This window comes from Stegostoma tigrinum, chromosome 9 (genome assembly GCF_030684315.1).
Source record: "Stegostoma tigrinum isolate sSteTig4 chromosome 9, sSteTig4.hap1, whole genome shotgun sequence".
Classification (NCBI taxonomy): Eukaryota; Metazoa; Chordata; class Chondrichthyes; order Orectolobiformes; family Stegostomatidae; genus Stegostoma; species Stegostoma tigrinum.
The window spans coordinates 78,352,526-78,376,109 of record NC_081362.1 but is presented as its reverse complement, the minus strand read 5'-3'; the positions used below and the strand labels follow the sequence as shown (position 1 = coordinate 78,376,109).

The 23,584-nt window shown below is 42.4% G+C and overlaps 1 protein-coding gene across 1 annotated transcript in view; it reads left to right on the top strand.

Moving 5' to 3' along the window:
• ryr2a (ryanodine receptor 2a (cardiac)) overlaps positions 1-23,584 on the top strand; it is a 684,685-nt gene that overhangs the window by 322,046 nt on the left and 339,055 nt on the right. Inside the window, exons 21-23 of the mRNA XM_048535805.2 lie at positions 3,512-3,616; positions 4,938-5,041; positions 10,499-10,582. Of these exons, the coding sequence (XP_048391762.2) occupies positions 3,512-3,616; positions 4,938-5,041; positions 10,499-10,582 (293 nt within the window). The remainder of the gene's footprint in view (positions 1-3,511; positions 3,617-4,937; positions 5,042-10,498; positions 10,583-23,584) is intronic.

The following is a 23,584-nucleotide window of genomic DNA, read 5'->3' as shown; positions in this document are numbered from 1 at the left end:
ACAGATACAAATTATACTGGGTGTAGGAACTGCATATTAAAATAGAAGATTTAATTGCATTAAATGCATGCAAATTTGGAACTTCTGCCCAAAAAGACAATTTTTTTGAGCCTGGAGTTATAAACATTAATACACAGTATCGTTGGGCACTCTGTTAGCATAATATTCACGTTTGTGTACAGAGAAAGACAAGTGGGTAGCTTCTTTCAAGACTATTAGTGCATTTCCAGCCTGATGTCACAACAGCCTTGTAGCTATATGATCCTAGTGAAGATAATACTAGTCAACTCGGATCCGATAGTGAGGTCTGACTTGATAGGCCCTACGTTTTAGTTTTTGCATTTTGTCTACAGTCGGGGTCATTCACTGAACATGGTCACAAGAGGCATCCAATATACTTTTAAGAAAAAAGAACACAAGTTAATTACACAAAAGAAAAGCTATATATAACTGAAAGAACTGTGGATGCTGGAAATCTGAAACAAAAACAAAAATTGCTGGAAAATCTCTGGCAGCACCTGTGGAGAATTTCTTCAGAGCTGATGATAACTAGGGAAAGAAAATGGGGTTGGGGGAGGTGGGGAGAAGTAAACGATAGGTTGAGATAGAGCCCAAAGATAAAGAAACACAAATCGATAGACAAAGGAGTGGTTAAAGAACAGTCTGGGGGATTGAATAGCCGCTAATGGTGACTTTTAGTGGCTGACAATGTGTAGTGAATGGTAGCAGCCAATGTGATGACAAGGCCTGTTGTGTGGGAGTAGGGAACTTAATATCTAATTCAACAATTTTAGGGCTTGAGCACCTTTCCCTGTGGTTTCCCCCACCTCCATGCAGTAGGCCTTATCATTACATGGGCCTCACTGTGTCAGAGACCTGGGTTTGATTCCATCCTTGGGTGATTGTCTGTGTAGAGTTTGTACGTTCTCCCCGTGTCTTTGTGAGTTTCTTCCGGGTGCTCCAGTTTCTTCCCACACTCCAAAGATGTGCAGGCTAAGGTGGATTGGCCATTGTGAATTGCCCATAGTGTTCAAGGATGCATAGATAAGGTGGATAATGTGACATGGTAAAGCATGGTGTGCACTTGTTTCCACAAGAGAGCCTGTTTCTACACTGTGGGGATTCTATGATTCTATTTATCATCAGTTCTGAAGGAGTGTCACTGGACCCGAAATGTTAGGTCTGATTTCTCCCCACAGATGCTGTCTGACTGGCTGAGGTGCTCCATCAATTTCTATTTTTGAATAGTTTGAAAAATTGTTGACTTTAGCAGCAAGTTGAAAGAAACAACACTTTTCCCCCACAATATTCTTTTCAGATGCTCAACCCCAGTGAGGTATCACTCCTATTTTCACTTTAAAATTTCATAGCCAACTGATGAGTTTGCAAACATTTAATTTTGGCAATCACCAGATATGATTCTCTCTGTCTCTTCCAGAGGCACACCAACACAGGCCAACTCACTGAATGTTCTCACTAAACTCTATGAGAAAAAAAATCAGGACTTCTGTCAGTGATTTTGACTGCTTTGAGGTGCTAAAGAGCACATCTGGTAACACAGATCTTCAGCCGCCCTTCTGGCCTCTGGTGTCTCTTTTCCTGAGGTTGTAAAATCTCAACTGACAAAATACTTAAGCAATTATTTCATCAGGTTGCTTCTCTATCATTTAGCTAAAAGTCACATCCTTTCTTGGAAATGCAGTTGTGATCCACTACTAGAAGAAATGAGATTCTGACCCTTATAAAAAATAAATCACCTTAAGAGACGTGAAAATCAAAATCACATTTACCTCTACTTTCAAAACAAGATCCCAAATAATAATAACATATTATAAATGCAAATTACATGGTTTACCAACATGTCTCATCAACTTTGATGTGTTACTATTTTATTACACATCTCAGGATTGTCCACTGGTTTCTGTTTGTGTTTTTGTGATTGGGGGCATTCAAGACAGAGAGTGACAGATTGGTCACTTTTGTGATTTAACTACAATGTTTAAGTATGTGAAATTGTGGTCCATATAGATCGGGAAACAGAGATAGCTTGTATACTTTAGGGGAACATCGCGGTGTAAATTACAGATTAATTCTGTTTCTGTTGAATATTAGCATCACAGATTAACATCTGTATACCACTAATATCTTATGAGTGTGTTTAACAATATGAAAATGACCAGGCAGCTTGTTTTTGATGTTGATATTTAAGCTAAGGAATAGAAATGGATTTTTGATTCATTAGAGGCTTCAAGATTTAAAAATCCTTGAATACTACATGTAATCAGAGAACAACGAAGGAAAGCACAGCTGTGTTTTCTTGATTGCTGAACGCCTGTTTGATCATCTTCTATAATGGGTTCTTCAGGTCTTGATTTGAGCTGAACTTTGTTAAACTTTGTTTATTATTACACTCTACAAGGTGAGACTAGAGAGCAACATGCTCCGTCTTGTAAAGAATCCAACGTATTAATGAAACACAAAAGCATGACCACTTAGGTCACAGTGAACCTATAAGTTACCTCAGAGGCTTATCTACATATTTATTAAACCCTATCCAAACACATCGCACTGACTTAATCATGTATCATGACTCTAAACTCTAAACATGACTAAATTGTGTATCAGTATTTTATGAATCCTTACTGCAATGTGGCAAAGCTAATTTTGCAGAGTGTTTACGTTGCATTCACTTCTGAGCTCACGAATCCTTTCTCACACTTCATGCTTAATTTCATTTTTCTAATGACTGGAGCAAAGTATACCCCTTGGTATTGGACCAGTTGTGATTCTGTGTCGCTGCTGGCATCTTGTGCCAATGTGTGTAATTTTGATTTCTAAACAATGTGTTATGCTTTTGCTGAGGCATCGTATTTGTTTGATGACCTTTTTGCCAATTCACAAGCGCTGAGCACTATGCATAGAATAGTTTATAAATGTGATGTTTAACCCTTTTACAGCACAATTTATTTATGATGTGTTTACCAATGTAAATAGTTTGTTTTCTCACTTGCCAATTACCATGTTGCTGGCAATGTAGCCATGGTTAATTTGATCCAATTCTTGGCCTTAAAAATTGCCACAATAACCTCAAAGTATATGTAATGTGCCTTTGAATGGAAAGAAATATAGGAACTGCTGGAAACATAAATAGCCATTTTTGTACTACTCACGCCTTTTCTTTTGATTGGCTTAGTGCCTGAATAGCACCATACCTTGTGTTTTAGGATACAATTTTTGTTTTCGACTGTGAAGTGGGACAGTTGGTGTTTGTGTTGGAAGCCCTTACTGTTTGTTATTTTGGAGGAAGAAGAGGAAGTTTAGCAGTGAAATCCAAATGGATGAGATCTCACCAAAAGAAGAAAGCTGTATATACCCATTATTGATCCTTCAAACTATATATATGTATGATGTCCCTGAATTTTGCTAATACCCCTATATATTGAATGTTTGGGGGAAAAATATGCTTTGTAAGCGTATCTTTAAGAATTACGTTTCTCTCTTGAACCTTCAGATTGTACTCCCACCTCACCTGGACCGAGTTCGAGAAAAGCTAGCAGAAAACATCCATGAGCTCTGGGTAATGAACAAAATTGAGCTCGGCTGGACATATGGGCCGGTATGTTGGTGACGTACCATTAATTCGTATATGATAGACTTTGAAACCAGGAGCCCCCTTTTCTATTGTCTGTTAGCTTAGGAAAAGTAAGTCAATTTGGTTTTGAATCAGACTGAAGATTATTTTAGTTATAATCTAATGAAGGAAAATAAGCCTTTATGTTGAAAGGCAAGCAACTTTAAAAAGCAGTATTTTGGAATATAGTAAAGGTTGCAAAGTACGCACTAAGTGTATTTTACTGGAACTGGCGACATCATCACCCAAGTTGGTTTGAAGTTCTATTAAACTTGGCTCTCAAGGAGGAACTTCAACTTGTGTGATGCAAAACCACTGCTGGGAGACTCAAGCCATCACTGGAGTTAGACTAAAATGACATATGAGCATCCCAGAGGAGCCAGCCTCAATCTTCCGGCTATGAAGGGCTGAAAACCATATGGCTCCCATACGGAGCCAGCCTGCAGTTCCAACCAGGAAAGGTGAGTGGAGGTGGTGTGAGGAGAACTGATGGCTTAAAGATAGCTATGTTGAGGAGTGGGGTGTGGTTATGGCTGGTGTACCACTGAGTGACTAATGAGCTAGATTTCTTTTGTGACTCAGGCTGAGCACTCGGTCTCCTTAAGAAAGCTTACAGCATTCTAAAAGCACCAAAGACCACATCAGTAACTGTTTTTTCAATCTCTCGATGTGTGGTAGAAAAAGGGAGTGTTAATGGTCCTGAAATTTAGGATTGCACACATTACATTTTTCCATATTTAAGCAGCAGTACACTTGCTCACCCATTTACAGACCCACCTGTGCATCGGGTGGGCCTTGAACAACAGTGGAAGGGCTAAGGTAGTCCTCCAATTTGAAACTGTTGACTGGCATTTATCAAACCTGGGGTAGGTAGGTGCTGGTTAAAATGCACACCCCCTTGTTCTACCTCTAATCAAGTTTACCATGCTAGCAACCCTGAGGCAAGAATACCCAATTTGATACAGTATTTAACCTTCTGAGAATTTAGCAAGACTGTTATCTACCTTTTTTTTAAACTACATGCCAGGATTAGGGAGATTTCTTTGAAGAAAAAGCATTTCCTTTAGTTTCAGATATTTGAATTAGGCAGAAATGAGAATTTTTCAACTTTACTTTCGCTAAACATTGAAACAACAATGCTGTAGCCAAAATCCCTTATTACACTTTAACTTAGTTTTTTTTATGTTTGCCAAAACTTTGTGATGATCAAAATTAGTGTTGGTTTGGAGAACTAAGACTGGCTTTTGATTATAATATGCTGCTATAACTGTGAAGATATGAACACAATTTGGCATTTTCCTTACAGATCCGTGATGACAACAAACGGCAGCATCCTTGTCTGGTGGAATTCTCCAAATTACCAGAACAAGAACGAAATTACAATTTGCAGATGTCACTTGAAACCCTCAAGTGAGTATGTTATTTTATTTATTTTCTTTCTTCTTACAGGGAACAGTCACAAACATCATATTTTCTTGACATTTAAAGCTTTTGTTAAGGCTGACAATTTTTGGATTCCCACAGTGTATACCTAGAGAAGTTTATTATTAAATGGTTTTGTTTCAGTTGTAGCTTTCTGAAGATCACAGGAGCAAAGAACAGAAGATCATTGCCTCTGACATCTTCTTAAAAGCCATTCATTGCATGCAAGGTCCCAGCAGAGAAGTGACGTCTCTGAGCACCTCACCCAGTGAAGATGTAATGAGTTAACTTTCTGAATTAATTCTCATTGGCTGAAAATATAATTTGCTGGGACTTATGGTCTGCTTCAAATCCACAGAAATTCATTTGTAAGTTAATGTTAAAGAAATAAGTAACAGAAATGTCAGGCAGAAATTAATGCTCCACCTCCTGGTGCGTTTGATGATGGAGGCTTTTCATCAAACAGGGCCACCTTGCTGCCTTCCCACCAATTTAATCTCATGGGAAGATCCTTAGATGGCCTTTCTGCCCAATACTAATTGATACACTTATATGGCCAACTAATGCCAACTTATAGGCCTCATCCCACTGTTATTAAGCAAATGCCAGGCAAACTGCATGACAGGCAAATCAGTGAAAGGTCGCTTGCAGGGACTTAGAGGAGGAGAATTTCTTGTTCAGAGTCATGACTTAAAGACTCAGTGCCTGACTGAGACAGCCATTATGGCCTGACAGCCACCCCTGCTGCTGACGCCCTCTCCTCCCTCTCTATCTTCCATGCAACCTCACCGCCATCATTTCTCATCCATGACCTTGACAATCCAAGGCCTCCAGCAGCTGTCATATTGACAGCAACTACTGCCTTCGGCTACATTCTGCCTTTCAGAGCTGTGAGCCTTTGCTTGACCTGCATCTGATGAAGGTTGTTGGCAGTTGGCAGGACTTTTGTCACCATGGACCTTGATCCTGGAGAAGGCCTACCGTGGTCCATTGATGCACTGACGTGGCACTCAGCGTGAAACAAACCTTTCCTCAAAGAGGTGACACGTGGATCTCGCTGGCTTTCCAGCTGGTGGGTTAGACCCAAGTTGTCTTCATTAGGAGCTGCCTGTTGTCAAGTTATCTTCTTAATTTAATAGTTCTTATCTTTTAAGGGGAGGTGATGGCTTTGTGGAATTATTGCTTGACTATTAATCTAGGAAACCCAGGAGATGTTCTGGAAATCTGGGTTCAAATCCCACCATGGCAGATGGAGCAATTTGAATTTGTTAATCGTCTGGAAATAAGGCTAAATGGTGACTGTGAAACCATTGTCAATTGTCAGGAAAATCCCATCTGACTGACTAATGTCTTTTTGTTTTAATCTGTTATCCTTACCTGGTCTGGCCTACCTGTAACTCCAAACCCACAGCAGTGTGTGTGACTCTTAAACAATTAGTGATAGACAATAAATGCTAGCCCAGCCTGCAACACCCACATCCTGTGAATTAATTTTTAAAACATCTGCAAATACCAGCCAAGGAGAATATACTCAGCCCTCTCCCAGACAGTAAAGCAGTAGTAGTCGTTTAAGAATCCTAAAAAACAATGATTTACCTATCCTTTACCCACTATGATTGTCTCTAGCTCTGTCTCTTGATTGAACTAATATACCAGTTGAACAAAAAATAGCTGCACTGCTTAGATGGAGAATTGTTGAATTATTTGAAGATGTGAAATTTACTGCCACAGTGCTGTGCAATGTGTGAATTTATTTTTTGAACTTCCTTACGAGCTTATCATAATCAGGGCAAATTACTGCAGGTGCTGGAATCTGTACTGAAAACAAAAAATGCTGGAAATCACAGCAGATCAGGCAGCATCCATGGAGAGAAACAAGCTAATGTTTCAAGTTTAGTTCACTCTTCATCAGAGCTGATATGAAGTATGGAGGGGACAGCATTTGTGCTATAGTGGGGAGGTAGAGTGCTGGAGGAGAGAGGCTGCTAATGATGCAGATAAAGTGAGAATGGCAGAACAGTGGTGTGTGTGTGTGTGTGTGTGTGTGTGTGTGTGTGTGTGTGTGTGTGTGTGTGTGTGTGTGTGTGTGTGTGTGTGTGTGTGTAAGAAGGACCCTTCTTCAGAAATGGGGAAGGGGGAAGGGAGTTGTGAAATAAATAGAGAGGAGGGGTGGGGCTGGGGAATGTAGGTGGGATGGTGATAGGTGGGTGCAGGTGCAGGTAGGCAGTGGTGGGGATTGGTCAGTGCGATGAGAGGAGCGGATAGGCGGGAGAGAAGATGGACAGGTTGTATCAGGTCAAGGGGGCAGGGATGAGAGCGAGATTTGGTCATGGGATGAAGCCAGGGGTGGGGAGACTTTGAAACTGGTTAATTCCACATTGAGACCATTGGGTTTTAGGTTCCCAACGTGGAATATGAAGTCTTGCTCCTCCAGTTTCCGAGTGGCGTTATTGTGACACTGGAGGAGGCCCAGGATGGACATGTCACCCACGGAGTGGGAGGGGCAGTTGAAATGGTTTGTGACTGGAAGGTATTGTCGTTTGTTGCCAACAGCGCTGGTGCTCTACAAGATAATAAAGTGTGGGGCTGGATGACCACAGCAGGCCAAGCAGCATCTCAGGAGCATAAAAGCTGACTTTTCAGGCCTAGACCCTTCATCAAAAAAGGGGGATGGGGAGAGGATTCTGAAATAAATAGGGAGAGAGAGGGAGGCGGACTGAAGATGGATAGAGGAGAAGATAGGTGGAGAGGACAGTATGGATGGGGAGGTAGGGAGGAGATAGGTCAGTCCGGGGAAGATGGACAGGTCAAGGGGGCAGGATGAGGTAAGTAGGTAGGAAATGGAGGTGCGGCTTGAGGTGGGAGGAGGGGATAGGTGAGAGGAAGAACAGGTTAGGCAGGCGGGGACAAGCTGGGCTGGTTTTGGGATGCAGTGGGGTGAGGGGAGGAGTTAGGCTGGCTTTGGGATGCAATGGCGGGAAGGGAGATTTTGAAGCTGGCGAAATCCACACTGATACCATTAGGCTGCAGGGTTCCCAAGCGGAATGTGAGTTGCTGTTCCTGGAACCTACAGGTGGCATCATTACGGCACTGCAGGAGGCCCAGGATGGTCATGTCGTCTAAGGAATGGGAGGGGGAGTTGAAATGGTTTGCGACTGGGAGGTGCAGTTGTTTACGGCGGACCGAGTGTAGGCGTTCTACAAAGCGGTCCCCAAGCCTCCGCTTGGTTTCCCCACTGTAGAGGAAGCCACACTGTGTACAGTGGATGCAGTACACCACATTGGCGGATGTGCAGGTGAACATCTCCTTGACGTGGAAAGTCATCTTGGGGCCTGGGATAGGGGTGAGGGAGGAGGTGTGGGGGCAGGTGTAGCACTTCCTGCGGTTGCAGGGGAAAGTGCCAGGTGTGATGGGGTTGGAGGGGAGCGTGGGGCGGACAAGGGAGTCCTGGAGAGAATGGTCTCTCCGAAAGGCAGACAAGGGTGGGGGTGGAAAAATGACTTTGGCGGTGGGGTCGGATTGTAGATGGCGGAAGTGTCGGAGGATGATATGTTGTATCTGAAGATTGGTGGGGTGGTATCTGAGGACTAGGGGGATTCTTGACCTTGACAGATCTTGACCTGTCCGTCCTCCCCGGACTGACCTATCTCCTCCCTACCTCCCCACCTATACTCTCCTCTCCACCTATCTTCTCCTCTATCCATCTTCAGTCTGCCTCCCCCTCTCTCCCTATTTATTTCAGGATCCTCTCCTCATTGCTCTTTTCTGATGAAGGGCCCAGGCCCAAAACGTCAGTTTTTGTGCTTCTAAGATGCTGCTTGGCCTGCTTTGTTCATCCAGCCCCACACTTTGTTATCTTGAATTCTCCAGCATCTGCTGTTCCCATTAGCGCCAGTGCTCTACAAAGCAGTCTCTGAGCCTCCACTTGGTCTCACCGATGTAGAGGAGGTCACATCAACTTTGCTGCTCCTCTGATGCTGCCTGGCCTGCTGTGCTCATACAGCTCCACACTCTGTTATCTCTGACTCCAGCATCAGTTCTTACTATCTCTTAAGCTGCAGACACTTGCTGGTATTAGAGTGTAAAAGGAAAGGCCTAAGTATTTGCATTAGAACATATGTGTAAAATTACTCCAGTGTATTTGATTCACTTGCGGCAATCTCCCCAAATTTAATTGACTCCTTTGTTACTGAGATGAAATACACTCAGACTGTGCTCTGTGATTGAAAATCTTAATCGTAGCCACGCACAGTTTGTATGATAAAGCATTCTGTTTAAATCTTTCATAATGAGAATTACAAATTAATTGATTGTGAAAGCCTTATTTTAATAATGGCTTTAATGAACCTGTCTTTTTGATATAGAATTAGAGGTAATACATTAATTTGAACTAGATTTTAGAATAATGATAGTGTATTTATTCATTTTTGAAACAAGAAACATTTTCACCAAGCACAGTAATTGGTAGAGCAGACATTGCTCAGGAAACAGGGTGTAGAGCCGGATGAACACAACATGGTCAAGCAGCATCAGAGGAGCAGGAAAGCTGACGTTTCAGGTCTAATGCCTTCTTCAGAAATGGGGGAAGGGATGGGGATTCTGAAATAAATAGGGAGAGAGGGGAAGGCAGATAGAAGATGGATAAAGGAGAAGATAGATGGAGAGGAGACAGACAGGTCAAACAGGCAGGGGTGGAGCCAGTAGTAGAATCATGTCTTGAAGTTGTGGATCCTGCAAAGAATGAAAAACACGATATGTCCTTTGCAGGCCTGGGAGAGGGAGGCCTGGAGCTGGGGTAGGCTTGATTGTAGTACTAGGAGATGCCAGCAAATTGCAGCGAGTGTGTGTTTGAGGAGTCACCAATGCAGCGAGTAGCTCCATATTATAAATTTATTCATGAATTTAAACCAGTTGTCATGGTGGGATTTCTCCAGAGAATTAGCAAAGGCCTTGCGATTACTTGTCCAGTGACATTACTACTATATCACCATCTCCCCACAAGTACATGAGAAGCAGCAGGCCATATGTTCTCTCTGATTCTGTTACTTTACACAGCAAGGTGTGCAATGAGATGGAGTGTTATACAGTGGTCTGAACAATCTTTTCACTGGTCAATTCATGAATTTTCATATGCTGTCTAAGAATTTAAACTGAGTCTTGTGCTGATAAAACATATGTTGCTGAGAATTTGGGAGGAGCTTCATTACTTAGGTTGGAATGGAAACTCACCATTATTGCCAGTACCTGAGGCAAGGATCTTAGAAGCATTTAAGTTTGTTGAACATGAGGAGAAAGAAATTGAGGAACATGTTTCTGGAGTTAAAGGAAGGAACGTGGGAACATGTTCACGTGATTTATAAGCACCAGCATGGACCTATCAGTTCCCTGTTTATGTAAAAGAATATTATCTGAGGGTTTTCTTATTCCTGTGCATTTATTTTACAGGACCCTTATGGCTTTAGGTTGCCATGTAGGCATTGCTGATGACCAGGCAGAAGAAAAGGTGAAGAAGCTAAAGCTTCCCAGGAAGTGAGTACCTTGATCCAACATACCATGTGAATGTTTTTGTGGTGCTTGTTTTTGCTTTCCGCAAAGCTGAAAACTTAACTTCCAGCAGGTGGTCATCGTTTTCCCCTGTCCCCTTTCTCCCTTGCCTAACATAACAGCTACTTACAATATCTGTGAACCAGTGCTTGGTCTGAAAAAGAATATCATTTAAAAATCAGCACAATTTGCTTCACACTCAGGATTAACATGATGCTGCTTTGGTTGAGAATGTCATATTCGTAATGTTCCATTCAAAATGTAGGCTGGACATTAATCTTGGTTGGTGTTGGGTGTAATCTCTGTACTGCATACACAGCAGTGATATTTGGAGTTCAGTGTAGCGTACTTCCTTTGTTTGCTATTTATACCCTAAGATGTGTCTGCTTACCAATTTACTGATTCCCTGAGGTGACAGCCTGTGCCCTGGTTCCTTTTGTCACAGTAGGTTGCATTTTTCCCATGACACAATCTTTGTCAAGTAGCCTTACCTGTTCCCATAGATCTATGCATACAACAGAACATTATCCATTGGAGATGACTGCAAGTAGCAGTGTTCACATTTTAAATGTGAGAGTCTGAAAGAAGCTTTCATTTGTTGGCTAAATGAATGAGGTTTGTGGTCACCAAGCACCAGTTTGTTTCCTCAAGGAGTAGTAATTCATGTAAGTTGTTCACGCACTCATCTAAGTTAAGAAATAGAGGCACCTCACAGTCGTCAAGAACTCCAAAGCCAGCTCACGTTTTCTCAGTCTGTAGAGTTTTCTGTCTGATTCCTTAATCAATGCTTCCAAATTACAATGCAAAATTTCACTGAGGTAATTACATTGGAACACATGAGGGGCCTAGACAAACTAGATAAAGAGAAATTATCATTGGCAGAGGGGTCAAAATTAGAAGAGAAAATGTTTGGTGATTAGCAGAAGAACCAAAAACCCCAGAAATAAAACAACCTTATTCATGCATTGAGTTCTGAGAATTTGCGCAGAGCTTCATTACTTAGGTTGGAGTGCGGAACTCACCATTATAGGCAGTCCCTGAGGCAAGGACCTTTGAAGCATTTAAGTTTGTTAAACTTCATCTGTAAATTATGGTTTAAAGTCTCCCTCTTTGAGCAAGATTGTATGACAAGTCTTAGTTCCTTTGTAATAGCTCAAGATGTCTTGGCGTGCATATTATTTAAACTATTAATAATCAGCAATAAACACACATGTAGTCAACTAAATATGTATTAAATATAATTATTTATATATTTTAATATATAATAGTATACTTATTATATAATAATTATAATAAAAATGTATTTTATAATTATATATGTACAAGCAAACCTCAAACTTAATATTGATTCCAGAAGGTTGTAAAGTGTCATGTTGGAAGAGGAGATATTTTAAATTGTTGTTCTTTTGGGCTACATTGTAAAATTGTGTGAGGCCAAGGACAGTGGAAGTCTGCAGAGATTTCAAGTAATGGGAAATCATTGAGAACACTTGGTATCTGTGGCCCCAGATGGTAGAAAGGATGGGGACTGCAAAGGAAGGCTCAATGGGGAGGCCCTGTGGGAAGTTTGGCTACAATTAAGGAATCGATCGGGGTATTGAAATGGCGAAAGAGGAAGATATGTTTGGTGATCACATTATGATGAATGTGGCAGAAATGGCACTGGATAATTCATTATACAGGCCAGTGGGAGTGTAGGCTTGGACTAGGGCAACTCTCTTATGGTACTGGGGGGGAAGAGAAAGAATGGACTGTGGGGAATGGGGCACAGATTTGGCTGAAGGTCCTATCAACCATGGTGGAGGAAAATCCTTGGTCGAGGAAAAAGGAAGATTCATTGAAAGCAGTGATGAGGAAAGTAACTTCATCGCAATAGATGCTCGGGAGACAGAAAAAAATGAGAAATAGAATAGAGTCTGATCAAAACAATTTGGAGGAAGTGTAAGGTTTAGGAGCTGTAGCAGTTGCTCGGCTTATATTGGCCATTAGCACATTCTTAGAAATGGAGATCTGCAAAATGGAGATAGAAGCTGCAAAAGGGAAGAGAAAAATCAGAGATGTGAAGTCAAGGAAAGGTGGAAGTTAAGGTGCAAAGTTGATTCAATTTCCCAGCTTGAGATTATGGTAGAAAAGGACACTGATACATCGTCGAAGTACCAGAAAAAGAGGCCAGGGAGGGGACCCGTGTAGGACTGGAACAAAGAATGTTCTCTTCATCTCACAGAAGGATGTGCATGGCAAGGATCTACATGGGGTTTCATAGCAAACAATTTCATTTGGAAGAAATGACTGAAGTTAAAGGGGAAATTGTGAACTATTAAAGTATGCTCAGCCAGGCAGAGGAGGGTGGTGTTGGAGGATGGGACAATGTAGGATGTTCATTCAATGAAGAAACAGAAAATCCTCACACCACCTTGGTGGGGGATGAAGGTGTAGGGAGCATGGACATCCATGATGAATAATAAACAGTTAGGCTGGGTAAGTGGGAAACATTAAAAGTTGTTGAGGGCATCAGAATTTCATACAAGATCTAAGCACATGGACAACCCAAAGATTATGAAACAGGGATTCCTTACTCCACTGGCATCAGGTCTTTACAAAGAGGGTTAAATAATGGTAAAACTCAGAGAGCAGAGTATTTACATGGAATTAAACCTATAGTTCACAACTGATTGAGCAAATCCTTTGTTTTTCTCCCTTTCTCAAAGAGGCCTCTTTCTCCCAGAGACACTCTTTTCTCTACAGAGGGGCCACTCAAACTACTGAACTCCCCTGCTCAGTGCACTCCCTTACCATTGCTGCCTGTTGCTGTATGCCCCATTGAACAGAAAAATTGCTGGAAATGCTCAGCAGATCAGGCTGCAGTTGCGAAGAGAGAAACAGAGTCAATGTTTGAGGTTGATGACTTTTCCTCTTGTAAATTCATGATTAGCAAGTGATGTCAGTATGACAGATCCAGTTGGGAGTTAAAGATTTTAAATGGATACTTATTATAACTCTGACACCTTGTAGAGATAGATAACACTGGCGCATCTTCACAGAGTGCATAATCCTACTCTTTCCATAGTTTCCTGAAATTCATCTGATGAGATATAGTAATGGGAATAGTTGCCCTAGATCAGGTGCAAGATGCAGAGCAGTGAAGGTACGGTGACACAGTCTAAGCATAATTAATTGTTATTTTCAATTTTTCAGACTGCCAATAGAAATTCAAGTGTGAAGGTTTTTTTTCAAATAAAAGCCTAGAAAAGACATTCGGTAATCATCACAGGTGTTTGGTTGTGTGCAGAATCATCCAAAATCTTTCTTACGTTATTGTTAAGCAATAATCATTTCATTTAATTGCCTTTAACCATTGCCAAAGTATTCTTGTTAGAAAACATTTCTTTCCATTACATTTCCTAAGCATCTGCCTGTTCTCCCATTTGACATTTCCAGTGCAATCTCTCAGGTGATCTCTTCGCTAAAGTCAGGCAGAATACAGTGAGATTTATTTCTTTGTCATCGAGATCATGATCCAGTCACTCGCTCATAAAGAGCATTAGATTATGGTATGGCAGAGCTGGTATACAGTTGAAGGCCATGAACTGATGACACTCATTCTCTGTCAGTTTGAGGTGGTAGGTAACTGTGGAGCTTTCCTGCTGTGGATGGGTAATTTTACACATTCTACAATTTACTGAAAGTCCCTTGTGAGATGTGGTGGGCCACAGTGGGCTGAAGGGCAGAAATAACAGAACAGTTGGCTTGGATCAAAATGCAAGATGCAGCTCAGTGAAGGCATGCTGTCTCAATCTGCTGACAGTAGTGTTCTTTAATTCTGTGAATCTCCCCCTAGCTTAATCCTTAAATTCCTCAAACCCAGCCTGGATGAAAAACTGATTTAGATATGGCAAAAAAAATGTAATTACTCCATTCAGACTACTAGGAGTGCCTCAGGTTTGAAAGAAAAAATGGCTGATTCTCCAAGGATTTACTTTCTTTGTCTAAATATCCTTGAATGTCATCAGCCTTCTTAGAGCAATTGCATTCTGGCAGTTCTCTTTAGATTTTATCAATGGGTCATAAATGATCAAATTAATTGGATTTTACGTGGTGAGATTTAAATTCATGTCCTCTCGGTGAGCAGTCTACTATAACCAATTAATGCTGCATTTAATCTGAATGCAGATGATCGTTTTCCCTTCAGACAATGTGATAGAGGAAGATATTAATTTACGTAGGCTAGGGCTTTTACCTAGGTGATTCCAAACAAGCTGCATTGATGTGCTTGTTTCAGAGCTTCTTTAGATTCGATTACCTACATTGCAGTAACAGGCCCTTTGGCCTAACAAGTCCACACTGCCCCTTGAAGCATCCCACCCTGACCCATTCCCCTTTAGCCCACACACCCCTGAACACTACGGGCAATTTAGCATGGCCAATCCACCTAACCTGCATATCTTTGGACACGGGGAGAATGTGCAAACGCCACACTGACAGTCGCCTGAGGCGGGAATCGAACCTGGGTCCCTGGAGCTGTGAGGCTGCAGTGCTAACCACTAAGCCACCGTGCCACCCCAAGGAGGTTTACCAATATCATCTGGTATTTTGCACATCTGACATGCAGTAAGTGCCTATATTAATTTGATGTTCACAGAACTGACTCTTGGTGTTCATCTGGGGTAATCAGTTAGATGTCAATTGGCCACAGCTGAATACTTTCTGGGCCATTGTATTTAGATTGCTTGCAATGAAAATTTCAAATAGTTTCACAAGACTGATTGAATTCCACATGGTAAAATAACACTCTTGAAACTCAGTTATCTTAATAGCTTGACTTATGTTCGCTCTTTTCTTAGCCTTATATACGAACACCAAACATTGCCAACTTGCATTTTTCTTTGTACACTGTTTAAATTTTACCTTTTTGCTGAGTATCTTTGTTTCTGCGAAGTCTTCAGCACTGAAATGTTTCTGCATATTCTAGATAGAATATGTTTCTGAGGAGACTTTCAAATAGGTGGTTCTTGAACTGTTGTAGTCCATTTAGTATAATGAGTCATAGAAGTGTATGGTATGGGAACAGACCCCCTCAGTCCAAATCATCCGTGGTGACCAGATGTCCTCAATAAATTTAGTCCTATTCGCCACCATTCAGCTCATATCTTGCTAAACCTTCCTATTCATGTATTAATCCAGGTGCCTTTTATATGTTGTAATTGTACCACCTCCACCACTTCCTCTGGTAGCTTATTCCATAAAAGCACCAACCTCTTCATGAAAATGTTGTCCCTTAGATCCCTTTTAAATCTTTCCCTTCTCAACTTAAACCTATGTCATTTTGTTTTGCAATCCCCTACTCTGAGGAAAGGACCTTGCCTATTTACCCTATCCAGAGGTGGCCTAACTAATGTCCTGTACAGCTGTAACATGACCTCCCAATTCCTATGCTCAGTATGCTGATCAATAAATGCAAGCATTCCAAATGCCTTCTTCACTATCCTATCTATCTGCGGCTCCACTTTCAAGGAGCTGTGAAGCTGCACTCCAAGGTCTATTTGTTCAGCAGCACTCCCTAGGATATTACCATTAAGTCTATAAGTCTTGCCCTGATTTGCCTTTCCAAAATGCAGTACCTTGCATTTGTCTAAATTAAACTGCATCTGCCACTCCTTGGCCCATCAGCTCATCTGATCAAGATGCCTTTGTACACTGAGATAACTTCTTCGCTGTCCACTACACCTCCAAATATGGTGTCATCTGCACACTTGCTAACTTCAGTCTCCTATGTTCACATTGAAATCATTTATGTAAGTGGTGGACCCAGCACCAGTTCCTGTGGCTCACCTCTAGTCACAGGGCTCCAGTCTGAAAAGCAAATCTCTACCACCACCCTCTGTTTCCCACCTTCAAGGCCAGTTCTGTGTCCAACTGACTAGTTATCCCTGTATTCCATGTGAGCTAACCTTACTAATCAGTTTATTGTGAGAAACCTTGTCAAACGCCTTAGTAAAGTCCATATAGATCACGTCCAACGCTCTGTCTTCATCAATCCTCTTTGTTACTTCCTCAAAAAGCTTAATCAAGCTAATGAGACATCACTTCTCATGCACAAAGCCATGCTGACTATCCCTAATCATTCCTTATCTTTCCAAATGCATATAAATCATGTCTTTTGAGATTCCTTCCAACAACTTGTCCACCATCAATATCAGGCTCACCAGTCTATAGTTCTCTGGCTTTTCCTTACCTCCTTTCTTAAATAGTGGACCACGTTAGCCCCCTCCAGTCTTCTAGCATATCAGCTGTGTCTATTAATGATGCAGATATCTCAGCAAAGGGCCCAGTAATCCATTCTGTCGCTTCCCACAGTGTTCTAGGATACGCCTGATCAGGTCCTAGGGATTTATCCACTTTTATGCATTTTAAGACATCCACCTGCTCCTCCTGTGTAATATGGGCACTTTTCAAGATGTCACTGTTGATTTCCCCAAATTCTCTATCTTCCATATCCTTCTCCATAGGAAACACTGATGCAAAATACTTATTTAATATCTCCCCCATCTCCTACAGTTCCACATATAGGTGGCCTTGCTGATCTTTAAGGGGCTGTATTCTCTTGCTAGTTACCCTTTTGTCCTTAATGCATTTGTAGAATCCCTTTGGATTCTTCCTAACCCTATTTGCCAAAACTATCTCATGTCCCCTTTTTACTCTCCTGATCTCCCTCTTAAATATACTGCTACTGCCTTTATACTCTTTTAGGGATTCACTCAATTTCTGCTGTCTTCACCTGGCATATCCTTCCTTCTTTTCTTGACCAAAACCTCAATTTCTGTAGTCGTCCAGCATTCCCTGCACCTACCAGCCTTGTCCTTCACCCTAACAGAACATACTGTCTATTGACTCTCGTTATCCCATTTTTGAAGGAGCCCCATTTTCCAGCCGACCCTTTACCTGTGAACATTTGCCCCCAATCACCTTTTAAAAGTTCCTTCCTAATACCATCAAAATTGGCCTTCCTCCAATTTAGAACTTTAACTTTTGGATCTGCTGTATTCTTTTCTGGTCACTATTTTAAAACGATTATGGCCACTGGTCCCAAAATGCTCTGCCACTGACACTGCAGGAACTTGCCCTGCCTTACTTCCCAAGAGTAGGTCAAATTTTTCACCTTCTTTGTTAGATACATCCACACATTGAAACAGAAAATTTTCTTACCACTTAACAAATTCCTTTCCATCCTAGCCCTTAAGACGATGGCAGGTATAGTGTATGTTTTGCAAGTTAAAATCCCCTACCATAACCACCCTATTATTCGTCCAGATAACTGAGATCCCCTTACAAATTTATTTCTCAATTTCCTGCTGACTGTTGGGAAGTCTAGAGTACAATCCCAATAAGGTGATCATCCCTTTCTTATTTCTCAGTACTACTTAAATAATTTGTCTGGACATTTTCTCAGGAATATCCTCCCTAAGTATAGCTGTAATATTATCCCTAATCAAAAACACCACTCCCACTCCTGTCTTTCCCCCGTTTGTCTCCTTCCTACTGCATCTATACCCTGGAACATTAAGTTGCCAGTCCTGTCCACCCCTGGGACACGTCTCTGTAATTTCTTTGATATTCCAGTCCCATGTTCCCAACCATGCCCTGAGTTCATCTGCTTTACCTGTTAGGCCTCTTGCATTGAAATAAATGCAGTTTAATTTATGAGCCATACCTTGTTCTCTGCTTTTTTCCTGCCTGCTCTGACTGTGTGACTTGCTAATTTTCCCAGCTGCACCAGACTGATAGCTTTCCTCGCTGTCTCTCTGGGTGTGGAATGTACTGCTTGAAAATGTGGTGGAGGAATATTCAGTTGATGCATTTATGAGAGCATTGGATAATTATTTAAATCAGAACAGTTTGCAGTGTTATAGGGAAAAAACAGGAAATATGTAAGTTAAATTCTCAAAGAACGGGCGCAGGCATGATAACCAAATGGCCTCTTTCTGCCCCGTAACAATTCTGTGTTATTGTCCTTGAGTCATTTCCAAAATTTAGTGCGTATTTGGTGTGTTCTATTTCATTTCATGGAAAACTGATATCAACCTTCACAAATCGCAACTTACTGTGATTGACGTACTTTTAAGATGTTTGCTCTGGGGAACAAAAGCATTCTGCGGGTTGATAACTTAAAAAAAACTAGCAAAATATCTCATGTAGTACGTTGGTCTAATAGAACATAGAACATAGAACATAGAACAGTACAGCACAGAACAGGCCCTTCAGCCCACAATGTTGTGCCGACCATTGATCCTCATGGATGCACCCTCAAATTTCTGTGACCATATGCATGTCCAGCAGTCTCTTAAATGACCCCAATGACCTTGCTTCCACAACTGCTGCTGGCAGCGCATTCCATGCTCTCACAACTCTTAGTTTAAAACCAACATGGAAGCTTACAATGCTACAGAATATTTGGCTACCAGTGCAAAACTGGGTTTTGTAAACTAAATGGTGCACAAATTACCTAGGTGTGAATTTTCATAAAAGCAAGAGGACCTGATTTGGGAATTCCTGCCCACATTCCTGCTGTGCTGGCGATTTCTGACTATGTATGCTTAGGGTGCAGCTAAGAGGGCCACGTCCTGCAGTCTCAACCTGGTCTTCTCCATTACGGTGAGGGATTGGATGCAAGGAGAGAGTGCAGCATCTCAGACCACCCCCCACCCCCTGACCTTTCCCAACTTGAGCATCACCAGGGTAGCAAAAAATCTGACTGCAGTGTCTACCAGTATTTGGTCTAATTGTCCATGCAGTGCCCTTTCCTCTATTTTTAGCCAACCTTATCAGTGCACCTTCCTGTTCCTTTAGATTAGATTAGATTCCCTACAGTGTGGAAACAGGCCCTTCAGCCCAACAAGTTCACACCGCCCCAGATGCATCCCACCCAGACCCATCCCCTTATAACCCACACCCCCCTGAACACTACAGGCAATTTTGCATGGCTAATCCACCTAACCTACACATCTTTGGACTGTGGGAGGAAACTGGAGCACCCAGAGAAAACCCACGCAGACACGGGGAGAATGTGCAAACTCCACACAGACAGTCGCCCAAGGCGGGAATCGAACCTGGGTCCCTGGTGCTGTGAGGCTGCAGTGCTAACCACTGAGCCACTGTGTTGCCCCTTTATCCACTGTGTTTGCCCAGAATTTCTTTAGATGCAGTTGTTAGCAATCCTTCTTTACTTCTCTTCCTTCTGATGGCAGTCTCGAAATGACATAATGACTTCTGAAAAAGTGCAACTGGTTCCACACCTAGATTAACACCAGTTCCAGTCAACCATGTATAGAAGAATTATAACAGTGTTCTGAGTTTAATAACAGTAGCACAGTGCTATCATTGAAAAAACATGACACTGTGATACATGAGTTAGTGCGAATGGAATGCTCAACATTTTTGATGGTATTTCAAAGCACTTTCAATATAATGCTATATTTTCAGAGAGTTCCTCAGTGCAGCTACCCCAACCCAAAGCCTGGTTGAAAAATGAGATATGGGCTTGAATTAGATGAATGGAAAGGCAGTGCAGTTACATTTGATGATGAAGTCATTGCTGAGGAGTGTCTGTGTCAGTGTTGGGAGAAAAATAAAGGCTGTTAAGTTGAGCTTCTGTTTGATTAGTGATGAGGCTGACCCATGGAATAGAGGCCTGTGCATGATCTGGTGTGTACTTACTTTCAGACTCTGTTCTTATCTTTTTTCGTGTTGAACTGGTTGATTGTCCTCAACTGTTGTCCTTTATTAGTGATCTGGACATAGTCATATGAAAGTAATTCCTACACTTTTTTCACACTATATATGCTATTGCGGTCTGATACAGCGTGCTCCTTCTCTAACACACTCCATTTTAGACTTTCGCCCTGAGTGAACACTCTATTTCATCACCGCATCATCAAGGTACATCACTGTCAGATTTATATTCACCCTACACTCCTGAGTAATTTTCTCTGATTTCCCTCTTTCCTAACACAATGTAGAATTGCATAGAATTTAATCTACAGGATCATGCCATTCAGCCCACAGCTGATCAATATTCTATACATCAGAGATAATGGGAACTGCAGATGCTGGAGATTCCAAGATAATAAAATGTGAGGCTGGATGAACACAGCAGGCCAAGCAGCATCTCAGGAGCACAAAAGCTGACGTTTCGGGCCTAGACCCTTCATCAGAGAGGGGGATGGGGGGCGGGAACTGGAATAAATAGGGAGAGAGGGGGAGGCGGACCGAAGATGGAGAGTAAAGAAGATAGGTGGAGAGGGTGTAGGTGGGGAGGTAGGGAGGGGATAGGTCAGTCCGGGGAAGACGGACAGGTCAAGGAGGTGGGATGAGGTTAGTAGGTAGCTGGGGGTGCGGCTTGGGGTGGGAGGAAGGGATGGGTGAGAGGAAGAACCGGTTAGGGAGGCAGAGACAGGTTGGACTTATACTGCATCCACTGTACCCGGTGCGGCTTTCTCTACATTGGGGAAACCAAGCGGAGGCTTGGGGACCGCTTTGCAGAACACCTCCGCTCAGTTCGCAACAAACAACTGCACCTCCCAGTCGCAAACCATTTCCACTCCCCCTCCCATTCTCTTGATGACATGTCCATCATGGGCCTCCTGCACTGCCACAATGATGCCACCCGAAGGTTGCAGGAACAGCAACTCATATTCCGCCTGGGAACCCTGCAGCCATATGGTATCAATGTGGACTTCACCAGTTTCAAAATCTCCCCTTCCCCCACTGCATCCCTAAACCAGCCCAGTTCATCCCCTCCCCCCACTGCACCACACAACCAGCCCAGCTCTTCCCCCCCACCCACTGCATCCCAAAACCAGTCCAACCTGTCTCTGCCTCCCTAACCGGTTCTTCCTCTCACCCATCCCTTCCTTCCACCCCAAGCCGCACCCCCAGCTACCTACTAACCTCATCCCACCTCCTTGACCTGTCCGTCTTCCCTGGACTGACCTATCCCCTCCCTACCTCCCCACCTACACCCTCTCCACCTATCTTCTTTACACTCCATCTTCGGTCCGCCTCCCCCTCTCTCCCTATTTATTCCAGTTCCCTCCCCCCATCCCCCTCTCTGATGAAGGGTCTAGGCCCGAAACGTCAGCTTTTGTGCTCCTGAGATGCTGCTTGGCCTGCTGTGTTCATCCAGCCTCACATTTTATTATCTTTTGAATTCCTTGTTGGATTCACTCGTGACTAATCTATATGCAAGTCCTGTGATAATGGGAACTGCAGATGCTGGAGAATCCAAGATAATAAAATGTGAGGCTGGATGAACACAGCAGGCCCAGCAGCATCTCAGGAGCACAAAAGCTTTTGTGCTCCTGAGATGCTGCTGGGCCTGCTGTGTTCATCCAGCCTCACATTTTATTATCTTATATGCAAGTCCTCTTGTGTTCATTGCCCTTCCCAAAAGTAGAAACCTCTTGTCAAGAATAAACCAAGAACAAAATAACAAACCGAAAACAAAATATGTACGTATTGTTAAAAATAATACATGAGGCTTTTATCAGAAATGACAGTATAATTCCTGGATTTCAAATTTATGGTCTTGTGATCAGTCCTTCTGTTGGATTGCAGCCTTTGAACATGTTGCTATGTATCTTCTGTCCTTTTTGTTGAAGTACCTGTGCTTATCCTCTTGGCTTGGCTGATGTAATGCAATTTGATTTTCCCATGAAAACTTTTTGCAGCTGTTTTTTGCACTGTGGGCAATATATGTGGGCATATATTGTGAAGGACTGTGAATGCTCATCTTCAATTAATAAATGGACATGCATATTATGCATCAGAAATAAAGAAAGTATGCCAATATAATTGATAAAATGTTGAATATTCAATGTCCAGACAAGCTGGAGGCTCTATCAGCTCAGAAGTCTATGGAGCATTTCTTCAGTAATTTTATTATGATGTCATTTTTTGTTTTTGCCTTTCATGATTTTTTTTCTGTTTTGTTTTAGCACATCAGGGTCAAAGAAGTGTAATTCTGAGAAATAGAAAACTTACAGTTTGAATCATGCCCATAGGATGAAAGGAAGATTTATGTTTGTACAGCAGTCAGAGTACTATGTACTTTTTTTGAGAGTAATCGTTATTCTAAAGCAGGAAACATGGCAACCAATTTGTACATACTATAGTTAGCGACAACATTTGGCATTGATATAGTGCCTTTATAAATTTATTCCAGCAAGGCCAGCATTTGTAATCTATCCCTAATTGCCTTTGAATCAGGTGGCTTGTTAGATCATTTCAAAGAGCAGCTAAGAGTCAGCCATGTGGCTTTGCAGACCTATCTAGACCTGGTAAGGATGATAGATTTAAAAAACTTGAAAGAGCTGAGGATACTGTACATCAGGAACGAAAACACAAATTGTTGGTAAAGCTCTGCAGGTCTGACAGCCTCTGTGAAGAAAAAATCAGAGTTAACATTTCAGAGATAATGGGAACTGCAGATGCTGGAGAATTCCAAGATAATAAAATGTGAGGCTGGATGAACACAGCAGGCCAAGCAGCATCTCAGGAGCACAAATGCTGACGTTTCGGGCCTAGACCCTTCATCAGAGAGGGGGATGGGGAGAGGGAGCTGGAATAAATAGGGAGAGAGGGGTAGGCGGACCGAAGATGGAGAGTAAAGAAGATAGGTGGAGAGAGTATAGGTGGGGAGGTAGGGAGGGGATAGGTCAGTCCAGGGAAGACGGACAGGTCAAGGAGGTGGGATGAGGTTAGTAGGTAGCTGGGGGTGCGGCTTGGGGTGGGAGGAAGGGATGGGTGAGAGGAAGAACCGGTTAGGGAGGCAGAGACAGGTTGGACTGGTTTTGGGATGCAGTGGGTGGGGGGGAAGAGCTGGGCTGGTTGTGTGGTGCAGTGGGGGGAGGGGACGAACTAGGCTGGTTTAGGGATGCAGTAGGGGAAGGGGAGATTTTGAAACTGGTGAAGTCCACATTGATACCATATGGC